Below are 13,940 nucleotides of genomic sequence, written 5' to 3' on the forward strand. Positions count from 1 at the left end.
CAGTCAACATGTTTTTCTAGGCCAGGCATGATGGCTCCTGCCTGTAACCCCAGAACTTTGGGAGGCTGAGGTGGGCGGATCATTTGCGGTCAGGAGTTTGAGACCAGCCTGGCCAATATGGCAAAACCCCGTCTCTACTAAAACTACAAAAATTAGCCAGGCATGGTAGCAGGTGCCTGTATTCCCAGCTACTTGGGAGGCTGAGGCAGGATAATCGCTTGAACCCAGGAGGCGGAGGTTGTAGTGAGTGGAGATCGCCGGGGGGGGGGGGGGGAACAGCGAAACTCCATCTCAAAAAAAAAAGAAAGAAACTGGTGGGGAGCAGTAGCTCATTTTGGGAGGCTGAGGTGGGCAGATCACTTGAGGTCAGGAGTTCAAGACCAGCCTGGCTGACATGATTAAGACTCCATCTCTACTAAAAATACAAAAAAAAAAAAAAAAGCCGGGTATGCTGGTGCGTGCTTGTAATCCCAGTTACTCAGGTGGCTGAGGCAGAAGAATCGCTAGAAGTTGCAGTGAGCCCAGACCATGCCACTGTACTCCAGCCTGAGAAACAGAGCTCCATCTCAAAACAAAACAAAAAACACACTTTCTACATTAAACCTCTGATTACCCGTACAGTAGTCCCTCCAAATCCACAGGGGATAATTCCAAGACCCCCAGTGGATGCCTGAAATTGCAGATAGTACTGCACCATATATATGTTTTTTCCTTAACATACATATCTATAATTTGTATGTCAGGTACAGTAAGAGATTAACAATAATAAAATAGAACAATTATAACAATATACTACAATAAAAGTTACATGAATGCGGTGTCTCTCCCACTCTCAAAATATCCTATTGTACTGTGTCAGGGCGTAACTGAAACCACAGAAAGTGAAACCAGGGAAAGTGAAACCTGTCCAGTGGTACACTCCCATTCCCACAAGAGGACATGCGGCTAGCCTTCCTCCGTGCCCAAGTGATGGGGCCTCCCCAAGGGCTGCTGCAGCAACAGCTGCTTGCCTTCTTAGGGTTGCTCCAACTGGATTCACATCTGAGATGCCAGAAATGTTGGGTGAAGACTTCAATCCCAAAGGTAGAGGCTCCAGGCGTGCCTGCCTGCTTCTGCCCCTCAATGGTTCGCACCTAGCCTTGGGCACACCTGTTTCCTCTTCTTAACAGAATTTTAAAACATCTACTTTTCTATTTTTCCCATCTGCTGACAAGAAGAAAAAAGAAAAACAGAAAAAAACAGAAATGCTGACAAGAAGTCAAAAGGATTCCAGTAAATCTAAATAGCACAGGAGCTCAAAAGTACACCAATGACAGTCCTGCTAATGATCCAGAATCTTAAAATTCAGATAATATTCACTATTTTAAACGACAGTAGAGTCCTCTATAAAATAAAATGGTTACTTTTTTCCTAGTAGTTTAAAGGAGTAAACTTGGTTACTCAATAGGGTAGCTGTAAGAAAATATTCTCCAGTAGTGAAACATAAATGCAGCACTTGCAAACGTCCACATATAGATGAGTACCGTATAGTATTTCCCCTCTTAGAATGTAAGCTCAGGACAACCAATCCCATCCTCTCTTTATTCCCTCCAGTATATTAAGAAAAACAATGTATAAATATCAGACGCCAAATAAATACTACTGAAAAAAGTACTTTTTTTGAAATAAAGAGAAATTCTACCACGAGAATTTGTTTTTGATACAGTTTTCCCACACAAACTTCTGGATCAGCATACCAACAAAAATCAGCACTGCATCTTGGAATACTCAGGCAAAACTAATCAAATGGGAATCTTAAAATGCTTCATTCATCTTCTGAAATAGAAAATAAACAGACATTTGTTTCACTGCTTAAGATTTCCTATATTTTTTCTAAGGTAATAGTTTAGAAAGTACCACTTAGTTTCTCCCAACTTTTAGTTCCCATATTAGACCAACCCAAGGAATAATTTTTCTACTTTAAAAGTTTTTTCAGGTCAACATTCTGGGATCTAAAACTTAAGTGTTGTTTCCTATTGGATCAAATTTCCTTAATAAACAAAGGAAAAGTTCAATGTTTAGAGTCGAAATCTCAAAATACATTACAAATATTGAGAGTTTCCAAAAGGATGTGTCAACCTATTCAACAGGTTGTGTCAACAGAGGACAAATGAGAGCATAAAAGATTTCTATTACATCATAGAATAAGAGAAAAAAAGTTAAAATCAAAGATCATTTCTCACCCTCTCATCTTTCTTGTGAGGACCCTTCCCAAAGGTATTTCTTCTAGCACAGAAAAAGCAAAAAATCACAACCTACCATCTGAAGATATTAAGGTACCTCTTACTACTAAGAAAATCTATTAACATATGAGCTCAAAATTCCAACTACTGAAGAAAAATAAAGCTAAAGGGAAAAAATACATATACTAATATAAAATAGAATCTGTATAGAACTCTATTGTAACACACAATAGAATCTGTATAGAAGTCTTTTGTAACACACAATAGAATTTTAATAGCATTTATTCCATTTGTCAGTTAATACAGACATGCTTCAGGAAAGACTGTACATAGGATAAAAAACTATACTACTCAAAACTTGTTTTCAACACTATCCACTCTAGGATAGGAATCACAGGAGCTGAATCAGGTTTGTGGAAAAAAATAACAAATTTGTGTCTCTCAAAAATGTGATATTACAAAACATGTATTTGGTCTTCAACCCTGTTTCCTGGCATACAACTCCTAAAATCATAAGAATCTCCAAAATGATGTCTTTCTGTATGCTAATAATTGATGGCTGGCAGCCCCTAGGCAGCTTTAGTATGGGGGTTGGTCACCAGAAAGACCAAGTCATGATTAGAGGGTTGGAACCTTCAGTCTCATCCCCTAACCTCTGGAGAGAGGAGATGGGCTGACAGTCAAGTTGATCACCAGTGGCCAGTGGTTTAACGAATCATGCCTATGTAATGAAGTCTCCAAAAAAAATCCAAAAGGATTGGGCTCAAAATGCTTCCAGATAGCTGAACACATAGCAGATCCTGGAGGGTGACACACCTAGGAAGACCATAGACACTCCCTGGCCCTCTTCCATACCTTGCCCTATGCACCTTTTCATCTGTATCCTTTATAATATACACGTAAACACGTTTCCCTGAGTTATGTAAACTGCTCTAGCAAATTAAACCCAAAGACAGGGTTGGTGGGAACTCCAACTTAAAGCCAGTCAGCCTTCTGGCTGAAGTCCACAGGCCTGTACTGGTGGGGGGCATGGTAGAGGGTAGTTTTGGGGACTGAGCAGTTAACCTGTGGGAGCACTCAACCTGTGGGAGAGTGTCAGAAATGAATTAAAGGACACCTAGCTGGTGTCCGTAGCAGAAATGATTGTTGGTGAGGAGAAATCTCCATCAATGGATCTTCTGTGTTGATTGGTGTTGCTGAAAGAACAGGAAAAAGCACACTGAATGTTGTTTTTTCCATGCTCTCTCATTAAATTTTAGGTATGCTGTCAAGTCTCTTTTTCTGTGACTTTCCTCCTGACATCTCTCCTTCTGTACATGATCCTCCGAGTTTCACTCTTAAACTCTGCTTTCCACTTTCTAGAAATGTCATCCAAAGCTGGGTTTCAACTTTATTATTTTAGAACCACTGACCCACTAGATATTTCTTTCTCAACTAAATTTCAGAATCCATTTCAATGGGCCTCCTGGGCATACCTAACTAAACGCCACCCACTGTTGCCTCAGTTGAGCATGTTAAAAAAAAAAAAAAAAAAAAAGACGGGCACAGTGGTTCACGCCTATAATCCCAGCACTTTGGAAGGCTGAGGTGGGCAGGATCACCTGAGGTCAGGAGTTTGAGACTAGCCTGGCCAAAATAGTGAAACCCTGTCTCTATTAAAAATACAAAAAAATTAGCCGGACGTAGTGGTGCACACCTGTAGTCCCAGCTGCTCAGGAGGCTAAGGTTGCAGTGAACCAAGATTGTGCCATTGCACTCCAGCCTGGATGACAGGAGCGAAACTCAGTCCAAAAAAAAAAAGCCAGGCACGGTGGCTCACACTTGTAATCTCAGCACTTTGGGAGGCCGAGGTGGGTAGATCACCTGAGGTCAGGAGTTTGAGACCAGCCTGGCCAACCTGGTGAAACACCGTCTCTACTAAAAATACAAAAATTAGCTAGGCATGGTGGTGGGCTCCTGTAATCCCAGCTACTTGGGAGGCTGAGGAAGAGGAGTCACTTGAACCCAGAAGGCGAGGTTGCAGTGAGCTGAGATTGCATCATTGCTCTCCAGCCTGGGTGACAAGGGCAAAACTCCATCTCAAAAACAAAACACAAAACAGAGAATGTATTTTTATTCACAGAAATATTTCAGCACCTATATTCCCCATTGTGATCATTAAATTTTATGTCAACCTGGTGAGGCAATGGTTCCAAGCTGTTTGGGCAAAAAATAGTCTACACATTGCTGAAGGTATTTTGCATATTGATTAGCATCTAATCAGCTGACTTTAAGTAAAGGAAATTACCCTCCATAATGAGGAGGGGCTACATCCAATCAGTTGAAGGTCTTGCTAAAAAGCAAAAACTGAGGAAGAACTCTTCCTCAAGACTCAGGACTTGATTCCAAGTCTTTGCTATTGTGAATAGTGCTGCAATAAACATACGTGTGCATGTGTCTTTATAGCAGCATAATTTATAATCCTTTGGGTATATCCCCAGTAATGGGATGGCTGGGTCATATGGTACATCTAGTTCTAGATCCTTGAGGAATCGCCATACTGTTTTCCAGGAATCAACCCAAATGTCCATCAGTGACAGATTGGATTAAGAAAATGTGGCACATATACACCATGGAATACTATGCAGCCATAAAAAAGGATGAGTTTGCGTCCTTTGTAGGGACATGGATGCAGCTGGAAACCATCATTCTTAGCAAACTATCACAAGAACAGAAAACCAAACACCGCATGTTCTCACTCATAGGTGGGAACTGAACAATGAGATCACTTGGACTCAGGAAGGGGAACATCACACACCGGGGCCTATCATGGGGAGGGGGGAGTGGGGAGGGATTGCATTGGGAGTTATACCTGATGTAAATGACGAGTTGATGGGTGCAGCAGACCAACATGGCACAAGTATACATATGTAACAAACCTGCAAGTTGTGCACATGTACCCTACAACTTAAAGTATAATAATAATAAATAAATTTAAAAAAAAAAAAAAAGACTCAGGACTTATAGACTCACAGAAATGCTACCCGAGTTGCCAGTTTGCTGTCCTGCCCAAAAATTTCAGACCCAAGACTGCAACACCAAGCCCTGTCCAAGTTTACAGACTGCTGCTTACTCTACAGATTTTGAACTTAGCAACTCCGCAATCACATGAGCCAACCGCTTAAAATACATTTATAATTTTAAAAAATACATAAATATATATATATATATATATCTTATTAAGTCTATTTCTCTGGAGAACCCTGACTGATATACCTATTCTTACTAAGGCACTCAATTCAGAAAACTGGGCATCAATTTTCATTTCCATCCTTCTTTCACTGTTTACACTAAGTTAATTCTATCTTCTAAATATTAAAATCACCTGCACTTTACTTTTTTTTTTTTTTTTTGAGATGGCGTCTCAATCTGTCACCTAGGCTGGAGTACAGTGATGGGATCCTGGCTCACTGCAATCTCTGCCTCCCAGATTCAAGCAATTCTCCCGCCTCAGCCTCCTGATTAGCTGGGACTACAGGCGTGTGCCCCCACACCCAGCTAATTTTTGTATTTTTAATAGAGACTGGGTTTCGCCATGTTGGCAAGGCTGGTCTTGAACTCCTGACCTCAAGTGATCCTCCTGCCTTGGCCTCCGAAAGTGCTAGGATTACAGGTATGAGCCACCATGCCTGGCCCACTTTACTGTTATCTCCAGTATATTCAACTTATGACACTTGGACTATTATAAAAGCCTCCAAATAAATCTGCCCTCTGTCGCTTCCAATTTTCTAAACACATTATACTTTTTCATGTTTCCTGTTGTTTGGAATATATACCCCAAACACTTACCTATTTAGTAAACTCTGAGTTCAAATGGTTTTGTGTGTGTGTGTGTGTGTGTGTGTGTGTTTTAGAGATGAGGTCTTGCTCTGCACCAAGCCTGCAGTGACACAATTGCAGCCTCCAATCTTGGGCTCAAATAATCCTCCCACCTCAGCCTCCCAAGTAGCTGAGACTACAGGTATGTACCACCATGTCCCGTTAATTTTTTCTTCTTTTTTTAAGAGGCAGGTTCTCACTGTTGCCCAGGCTGGTCTCAAACTCCTGGCCTCAAGCAAAATTCTCCTGCCTCAGTCTCCCGAATAGCTGGGATTATAGGCATAGGCCATGGCTCAGGAGTTAATGCATTCGTTAAGTAACACATCCTCTGGAAGAATGACTTTAAGGACTCAGGGAAAACTTAACAGATGTGCTAACATTTGTACCTAAGTCATTATCATAGTATATAATTAAGGTTTATTTTTAAAAACTGGGGTCTGCCAGTGCTATAAGATGAATTCTTAAAGTCTGTGTTTAAACAGTTCTATTTCTTATAAAGACAATTTCTCTTTTACAGTTTAAGTCATGATTGAAAGCATGTTCAACAAATACGCATGTTTAGGTGATGTGAGTTTATAAAACGCCATTTTCCTTACCAAATCTTTTTTTTTTTTTTGAGACAGGGTCTTACTCTGACACCCAGGTTGGAGAGCGATGGTGTGATCTCGGCTTACTGCAACCTCCGCCTCATGGGTTCAAGTGATTCTCCCACCTCAGCCTCCTGATAGCTGGGACCACAGGCACGCACCGCTACACCCAGCTATTTTTTGTATTTTTTGGTAGAGACAGGGTTTCTTCATGTTGCTCAGGCTGGTCTCAAACTCCTGACCCCAAATGATCCACCTGCCTCAGCCTCTCAAAGTGTTGGGATTACAGGCGTGAGCCACCACATCTGACCTATAAAGCACTTTCTACATATATTTTATCACTTAATCTGTATATAATAATGTGAGGAACACAGGTTTCTATCATCCCAATTTAAAGAAAGACCAGCCCAAGATATCACAATAATACACCCAAGACTGGAATCAAGATTTTCTATTTCTCTCTGTTTTTTTTTCTACAAAGAAATCACAACCATCAAAGCTAATTTGGATAAAGAAAATAAATTCACATACTGAGTAATTATATGTACCAAACACAATATGAGATGGTTTATTTTTATCATTTAATCCTCACAACCATCCCTCTGCAGTGTGTTATGGTCTTCATTTGGCAGAGACGCTGTTTTAGCAGAGAGGTTAGATAACTTGTTTAAAGTCACAATTAGAAAGTGGTAGGGGCCAGGCACAGTGACTCACACCTGTAATCCTAGTACTTTGGGAGTCTGAAGCAAAAGGACTGCTTGAGGCCAGGAGTTTGAGCCCAGCCTGGGCAACACAGTAGGACCTCATCTCTACAAAAAATAAACACTTTAGGAAGCTGAGGTAGGAGGACAGGAGTTCAACACTAGCCTGGGCAACATAGCGGGGTCTCATCTCCACAAAAAGTGAAAAAAAAAAAAAAAATTAGCTGGGTATGTTGGCACAGGCCTATGGTCTCAGCTACTAAGGAGGCTGAGGCAGGGTGTTCACTTGAGTCTAGAAGTTCAAGGCTGCAGTGAGCTATGATCACATACTACTCTACTTCAGCCTGGGTGACAAATCAAAACCCTGCCTTTAAAAAAAAAAAAAAAAAAAGTTTCTCTGGAATCCAAACAACATTTCTCTTTTTCTTTTTCTTTTTTTTTTTTTTGAGACGGAGTCTCGTTCTGTTGCCCAGGCTGGAGCATAGTGGCGCAATCTTGGCTCACTGCAACCTCCGCCTGCTGGGTTCAAACAATTCTGCCTCAGCCTCCCAAGTAGCTGGGATTACAGGCATGTGCCACTACGCCCGGCTAATTTTTGTATTTTTAGTAGACATGGGTTTTCACCATGTTGGCCAGGCTGGTCTCGAACTCCTGGCCTTAGGTGATCCACCCACAAAGTGTTAGGATTACAGGCATGAGCCACCATGCCCAGCCTCCAAACATTTCTAATGATTTCACTTAACAGAAGAAACTTACATCAAGTTATTTCTGGAACATGGTACAGAAAACAGTTCCTAGGTTTAATGCACAGTACAGTTCAAAGTCCCAAAGTTTCATATTTAACATGATAAATGTCTGGCCTTCTGTCTAAATTTTCTTCCCAGATATTACTTTGAAAAAGGAGTTAGAAAGCTATTCATTTACTCTCAAGCCCAAGGCTTTACAGATATGGCTAACTAAATCACATGTCAAAGGAATAAACTAACAACTGAGAACTCCAAAGCCTCAGGGAAGAATTCCAAGGTTGCTATTTGGGCAAACCTGCCTGACTTTTCCAAATACAGTTTTCTGATAAAGTAGGAAAAATTCAAATACTCCTCAAAATTGGAGAGCACAGTAAGAAATGGTCTGATCTTATATAGCAATTCTATATTCCATTTTAGAGATCTTATTTCTAAATTTATAGGAACATGAGGCCAAAAGCTAGTATCAAAAGGAAAAAAAGGAAATGTAAGAAGCTGAATACAGAATAAAAGCATTTAAGAAAGGAACAGGTTTGAATCTTCTTTGTCACAACTTGATATACACTTTTGAAATAAAAGGTATTAAAATTAATCAGGCATGTAAATGTTTAAGCAGATTTTTGTTTTGCCAGCTCATCAATTCACAAATTAGTACACATTTCCTAAGAATCCAGTAGACTCCTTCAGACACGGCTCGGATAACAGACAGATAAAAAATACAGAGATTACCAAAATTAGTCTGTAAACTCCATGAAGAAAGAACCCATAACTATTTTATTCCCTGATGTTACCCCCAATGGGAAATGCATAACCTGATATGTAACACTGAGAAGTCATGGAATAGAACATATTTTAATAATCTGCTTTATCAAGTTGTAAGAGTATCAAAAAATCATAGCTATTTTAATATTAAATACCAAATGAGAGTCCCCATAAGATTTTTTTTTTTTTTTGAGGTGGAGTCTTGCTCTTTCACTCAGACTTGAGTGCAGTGGCGCAATCTAAGCTCACTGCAACCTCTGCCTCCAGGGTTCACGCAACTCTCCTGCCTCAGCCCCCAGAGTAGCTGAGATTACAGGCGTGCACTACCACACCTGGCTAATTTTTGTATTTTTAGTAGAGATGGGGTTTTGCCATTTTGGTCAGGCTGGTCTCAAACCCCTGACCTCAAGTGATTCACCTGCCTTGGCCTCCCAAAGTGCTGGGATTACAGGTGTGAGCCACCGCACCTGGCCCCCATAAGATCTAAATGTAGCTATCCAAAATTCCTAATTAATGTTTTCGGGTTCTCTTAAAAAAAAAAAAAAGGAGATCAAGCGTGTGCTTACTTCCCATTTTGATCATATAACTGATCCAGAAATAATTAGCTTTGTTAACAAAGTTAGAAGAAAAAACAAAAACATAATTTCAGAAAGAAGGAAAAAAGATATAAACAGATGGGTTCCATGCAGACCAGCCTCTAGAGGAGTAGAGCTGGCTAGCTCTGTGGCTTTTGTCCTCCAAGCCAATTTTGAGAGGGGAAAAAAACACACTGGAAAAGAAAACATTAAAAATAACACCATGGCAGGCCGGGCACGGTGGCTCAAGCCTATAATCCCAGCACTTTGGGAGGCCGAGACGGGCAGATCACGAGGTCAGGAGATTGAGACCATCCTGGCTAACAAGGTGAAACCCCGTCTCTACTAAAAAATACAAAAAACTAGCTGGGCGAGGTGGCGGGCGCCTGTAGTCCCAGCTACTCGGGAGGCTGAGGCAGGAGAATGGCGTGAACCCAGGAGGCGGAGCTTGCAGTGAGCTGAGATCCGGCCACTGCACTCCTGCCTGGGCCACAGAGTGAGACCCCGTCTCAAAAACAAAAAACAAAAAACACCATGGCATTAGTTACCATGAAGCCAGAGAGTCATTGCTTTCCTGCAAATCTAACATGTACACGGATACATATGGCATAAAAATCTAAAATGTATTACGTACAGATACTTTTGGAGGTACTATCTTATTTCTTAACAATCCCTAATATGACAAGCAGAAAATTCCAAGAGACAATTAAGAGACAATTTCCAACATCTGTACGTAATCTCCCTACTCAACCTCTCTTGAAACAACCGCACATATCAGCACAGCTAACATTTAAAAATACTTTTTTCACTATCACACTCTCCTCTTCCCTCAGATTCTAATAATATATTACAATTTCCTTTTTTCTGTTTTCTTTTTTTGAGATAGAGTCTTGCTCTATTGCCCAGGCTGGAGTGCAGTGGTAAAATTTTGACTCACCACAAACTCCACCTCCCAGGTTCAAGCGATTCTTGTGCCTCAGCCTCCCAAGTAGCTGTGACTACAGGCATGCGTCACCATGCCCAGCTAATTTTTATATTTTTCACAGAGACGGGGTTTCACCATATTGGCCAGGCTGGTTTCGAACTCCCGACCTCAAGTGATTCACCTGCCTCAGCCTCCCAAGGTGCTGGGATTACAGGTGTGAGCCACTGCACCACGCCACGTAATTACAATCTCTAGAGGCTCTTTTCTCATATGCTTGTGACTTAATCCCACTTGCAGAATACTTTGTCAACTAATCTGCCATAAAACAAAGTCTTTCTATGAATGTATATCACTAAAGTGCCCCCAAAACAGCTGTCAGCAAGCAACATACAATAACACTCACCCTCCTTACTTTATGTTTGGTTCTCTCTCTTCACATGTGGTTCGTGGGTACAGAAGTTCTTCCTCCACCCATTTTCACTCAGTTTATGTCTCTAGGCCTGCTCCCCAGAGGAAGATGATAAAAGCTACTCCTGCTTCCCAAAGCGTGGAACAACTGGCTCTGCTCTGTCCCCTTTCCCCAGCCCCTACCAGTGTCCATGGTTGGTCAGTCTTTCAGCTCATAGAGAGGGGAGCTTTGAGAAATACATCTAGTGACTTACCCCAGCAGCAAATCCCAGGTGGATACAAATGGTGAAAAGGGTAATTGGGAGATATTTTAAAAGAGATGTTTCTCCATGTGCCACAACAAACCAATGCCTGAAGCTGGGTTCGTGTTCACTGGTCAAATAATGTCCACTGTAGTGTGTTTCTTCACAGTATGACTGAGAAGGGGTGGAAGATTTAGAAGAGTTTACTGGTAATTTCCCTCTGGAGAGGAAAAGGGGCCTGAATGAGAAGGGAAAAAAGAAGGGGCTAATTTCTTGTTACTCTCCCTGCTACTCCTAGATGCTACTACTGACAAAAGTGTATTAAATAGGGACGCTAAGGAACCATGGGCAAAATAAGAAAGCTATCCACTAGAAACTAAGAAAGTAGAATTTTAGCTGGTAGCCAATGGGCTAAAGGTCAAATGCTCGGTTCCTTACCCCCTGCGGGGGGCAAGGCAGGAAGAGAAAAGCGGCTCTTGACTGAGTGGAGGATTCTATGTGACAATTTGCTGTTCCCCTTCTTGGCTCTGTTCTCAGAATCACAGACTGCCCCCCTCCCTGACAAGCGGACTCCAGCACCTGGTAGGGGTAAGAGAAGACAAGAGAGAAAAAAGGGAGACAGAGAAAGATAAAAAACATCAACAGCCATGTTGCCAAACTAAACAACTAAATCAATGACATGAAAGAAAGAAATTAACAGCAATAACTAAGATAGAAAGGAATAAAATAGGATTATCTCAAGACAAAATAGGTCTCCTCCCCTTTGACACACTAACCAAATAAAACAGTAACCATTGGAAAAGAAATTTAACTATGATTACTTTTAAAATTAGAGGTTTACATACTAAAATTTAGGAAATACGTGTTAAATCTCCACGACTGGAATTTCAGAGTGTTTTATTCCAAATGAATATCTTAAAAGTATTCTGATAATTGCTTTTAAGAAATCATTTTTTAAAATAGAAATGACCTTTAAGCTACCCAATGTTGTGAAAGTAACAAAACTGAGACTTTAAAACATTTAAATTTAAATGGTTATAGTTAAGAACACTCATACATATAATGAACATATCAAGCCCACAAAAAAAGAAAAATCTTCATAGTAGGCTGCCCATATACTTTCTATACCGATTTAGAGTTGAGCCTAACTCCACAAAGATGTGGTAACAATATATATAACTAATGGGAAAATGACAGCATACTGAAAGAATTTACATAGCAGTTGCATTGAGCACGGTTAGTGTAACAACCCCACTCACAGAACAGAATTACCACCCCATCGCTATTCGCAAACACAAATGGAATAAAAGAGTGGAATTACAAATGTGTGATCAGAGATAACGATATATCAAGGGCAGATTGAAATGATTACCACTCTGGGTTTGGGCTTTTTTTTGTTTTTGGTGGGGGGTGAGGAGTGTAATATGTACATCATCCTCAAATTTTTAAAGAATCAAAACTAGACAAGCAATTATTTGGTCATCCCCGTCTCATTCAGAGGACTGTCAACGGAAAACGTGGAATGACTGTCACACTCTAAAATTTACACGTAAGGAGGAAAACGTGGAATCGAAAACAGGAGCTGCGGGACCGCAACACACGATCCTCCTCCCGCGGTCGCTCCATAGAATTTGTGGGAATGAGGGGCGGGTGTGTGTGGGGGGGGGGTCGTCGCCGCAATGCCGAGGACACATCGGCAGCCCGCGGGTCCGACTCCAGCCGGCGTTCCCGGGGTTACCACACCCCCTCGCCGGCGGGGACACCACACTCCTTACACGCCCGAGGTCGCCGCCCCCAAGACACGGCTCGCCCAGTCTCACGCACACGCCACGGGCCGGCGCCTCCCGGCACACGCGCGAAGGCCGGGCCCCGCCTCGCTCCCCACCGACTCCGCGGAGCGGCGACCACCGGCCTCCACTAGCCCCGTCCCCTCCCCGGCCCAGCCCCCGCCAGTGGGGGGATCCATTCCGCTGAACTCGCCCACTCGGGAGGGCGCGCCTTCGCCTCACTGCTCTACACCCGGGGGCAGCAGCGGTCGTACCGCTCACCTGGCTCGGGGGCTCCTCCCTCGCTCTCGGCAGACGGAGCCGGGCTGGGGCCTTCGAGGAAGCGCGGGCCGCCGGGCGGCTGGAAGTGAGGGGAAGGAGAGGAGGGGGAGGGGGTCGGGATACCGGGAGCCGCCTCCTTTCTCCTCCGCCGACCGCGGCTCCCGCAGCCAGGCCGGGCGTCCTCGCACACTCGCCCAGTTTCTCACAGCCTCGCGGCCCGTCAGCCTCTCCCTCACCCCACTCCCACACACTCTCACTCCCACACACTCACACCCGGCCGCTCCTCGTTCCCTCACTCGCCTGCCGCGCGCGCGCGCGCGACCCCGCTCACACACAGCGCGCGCGACGCCGGCGGAGACCGCCCCGCTCCCCGAGACCGAGCGCCGCCCGCCCGCCTGCAGAGGACCGGCGCGCGCCCGGGCCCCGCCCTCCTGGCGCGGCGGCGCGGCGGCGCGGCGGGCGGGGGGCGGCGGCCCGAGGAGCTGGGGGCCGGGCCAGCGCGCCGAGCACTGCCGAGCGGATCTGACACCTGCGTGGAGACCCGCCCTCCCAGCTCCTAGCCCGCACCGGAGCCATCGCTGGCCTCGGGGGAAGAGAGGCGATGGATCGCGCGCAGGGAGCGCGAGGGCGCTCCGAGGACGCGCCTCCCCACCCGCCCCCAAACCGTCTTCACTGAGAAAGGGAAACGGATGGGGGGTGGGGGCGAGGTTTGTTCCCAACTCGAAACCGCGAGATTAGTCCCTTCCGTTGTACGCCCTCCCCGCCCTCACATTCCCTGCTCAGGCCCCTTATGTCTGCGCCTGGAGCCACGACGCGAGCCCCCGAGCCCCCGAGCCCCTCGGGCGCAGGGTCCTGTCCGCATCCCCACG

General features: G+C 44.0%; 1 protein-coding gene across 2 annotated transcripts in view; it reads right to left on the reverse strand.

Annotated features, from left to right (window-relative positions):
- Window positions 1–13,687, reverse strand: part of RIMKLB (ribosomal modification protein rimK like family member B) — an 89,688-nt gene extending 76,001 nt beyond the window's left edge. The window contains exons 1-2 of one of the 2 annotated variants that reach the window (XM_025403192.1): window positions 13,639–13,687; window positions 13,072–13,150 (exon numbers count right to left, since the gene is read on the reverse strand). In XM_025403192.1, the coding sequence (XP_025258977.1) occupies window positions 13,072–13,150; window positions 13,639–13,647 (88 nt within the window). In that variant the 5' untranslated portion in view covers window positions 13,648–13,687. Of the gene's footprint in view, window positions 1–13,071; window positions 13,465–13,638 lie in introns of those variants that run through there. The other variant, XR_003121874.1, reaches the window with a different exon arrangement.
- Window positions 13,688–13,940: the final 253 nt, after the last annotated feature.

Source organism: Theropithecus gelada, chromosome 11 (genome assembly GCF_003255815.1).
Source record: "Theropithecus gelada isolate Dixy chromosome 11, Tgel_1.0, whole genome shotgun sequence".
In the NCBI taxonomy this organism is placed as follows: Eukaryota; Metazoa; Chordata; class Mammalia; order Primates; family Cercopithecidae; genus Theropithecus; species Theropithecus gelada.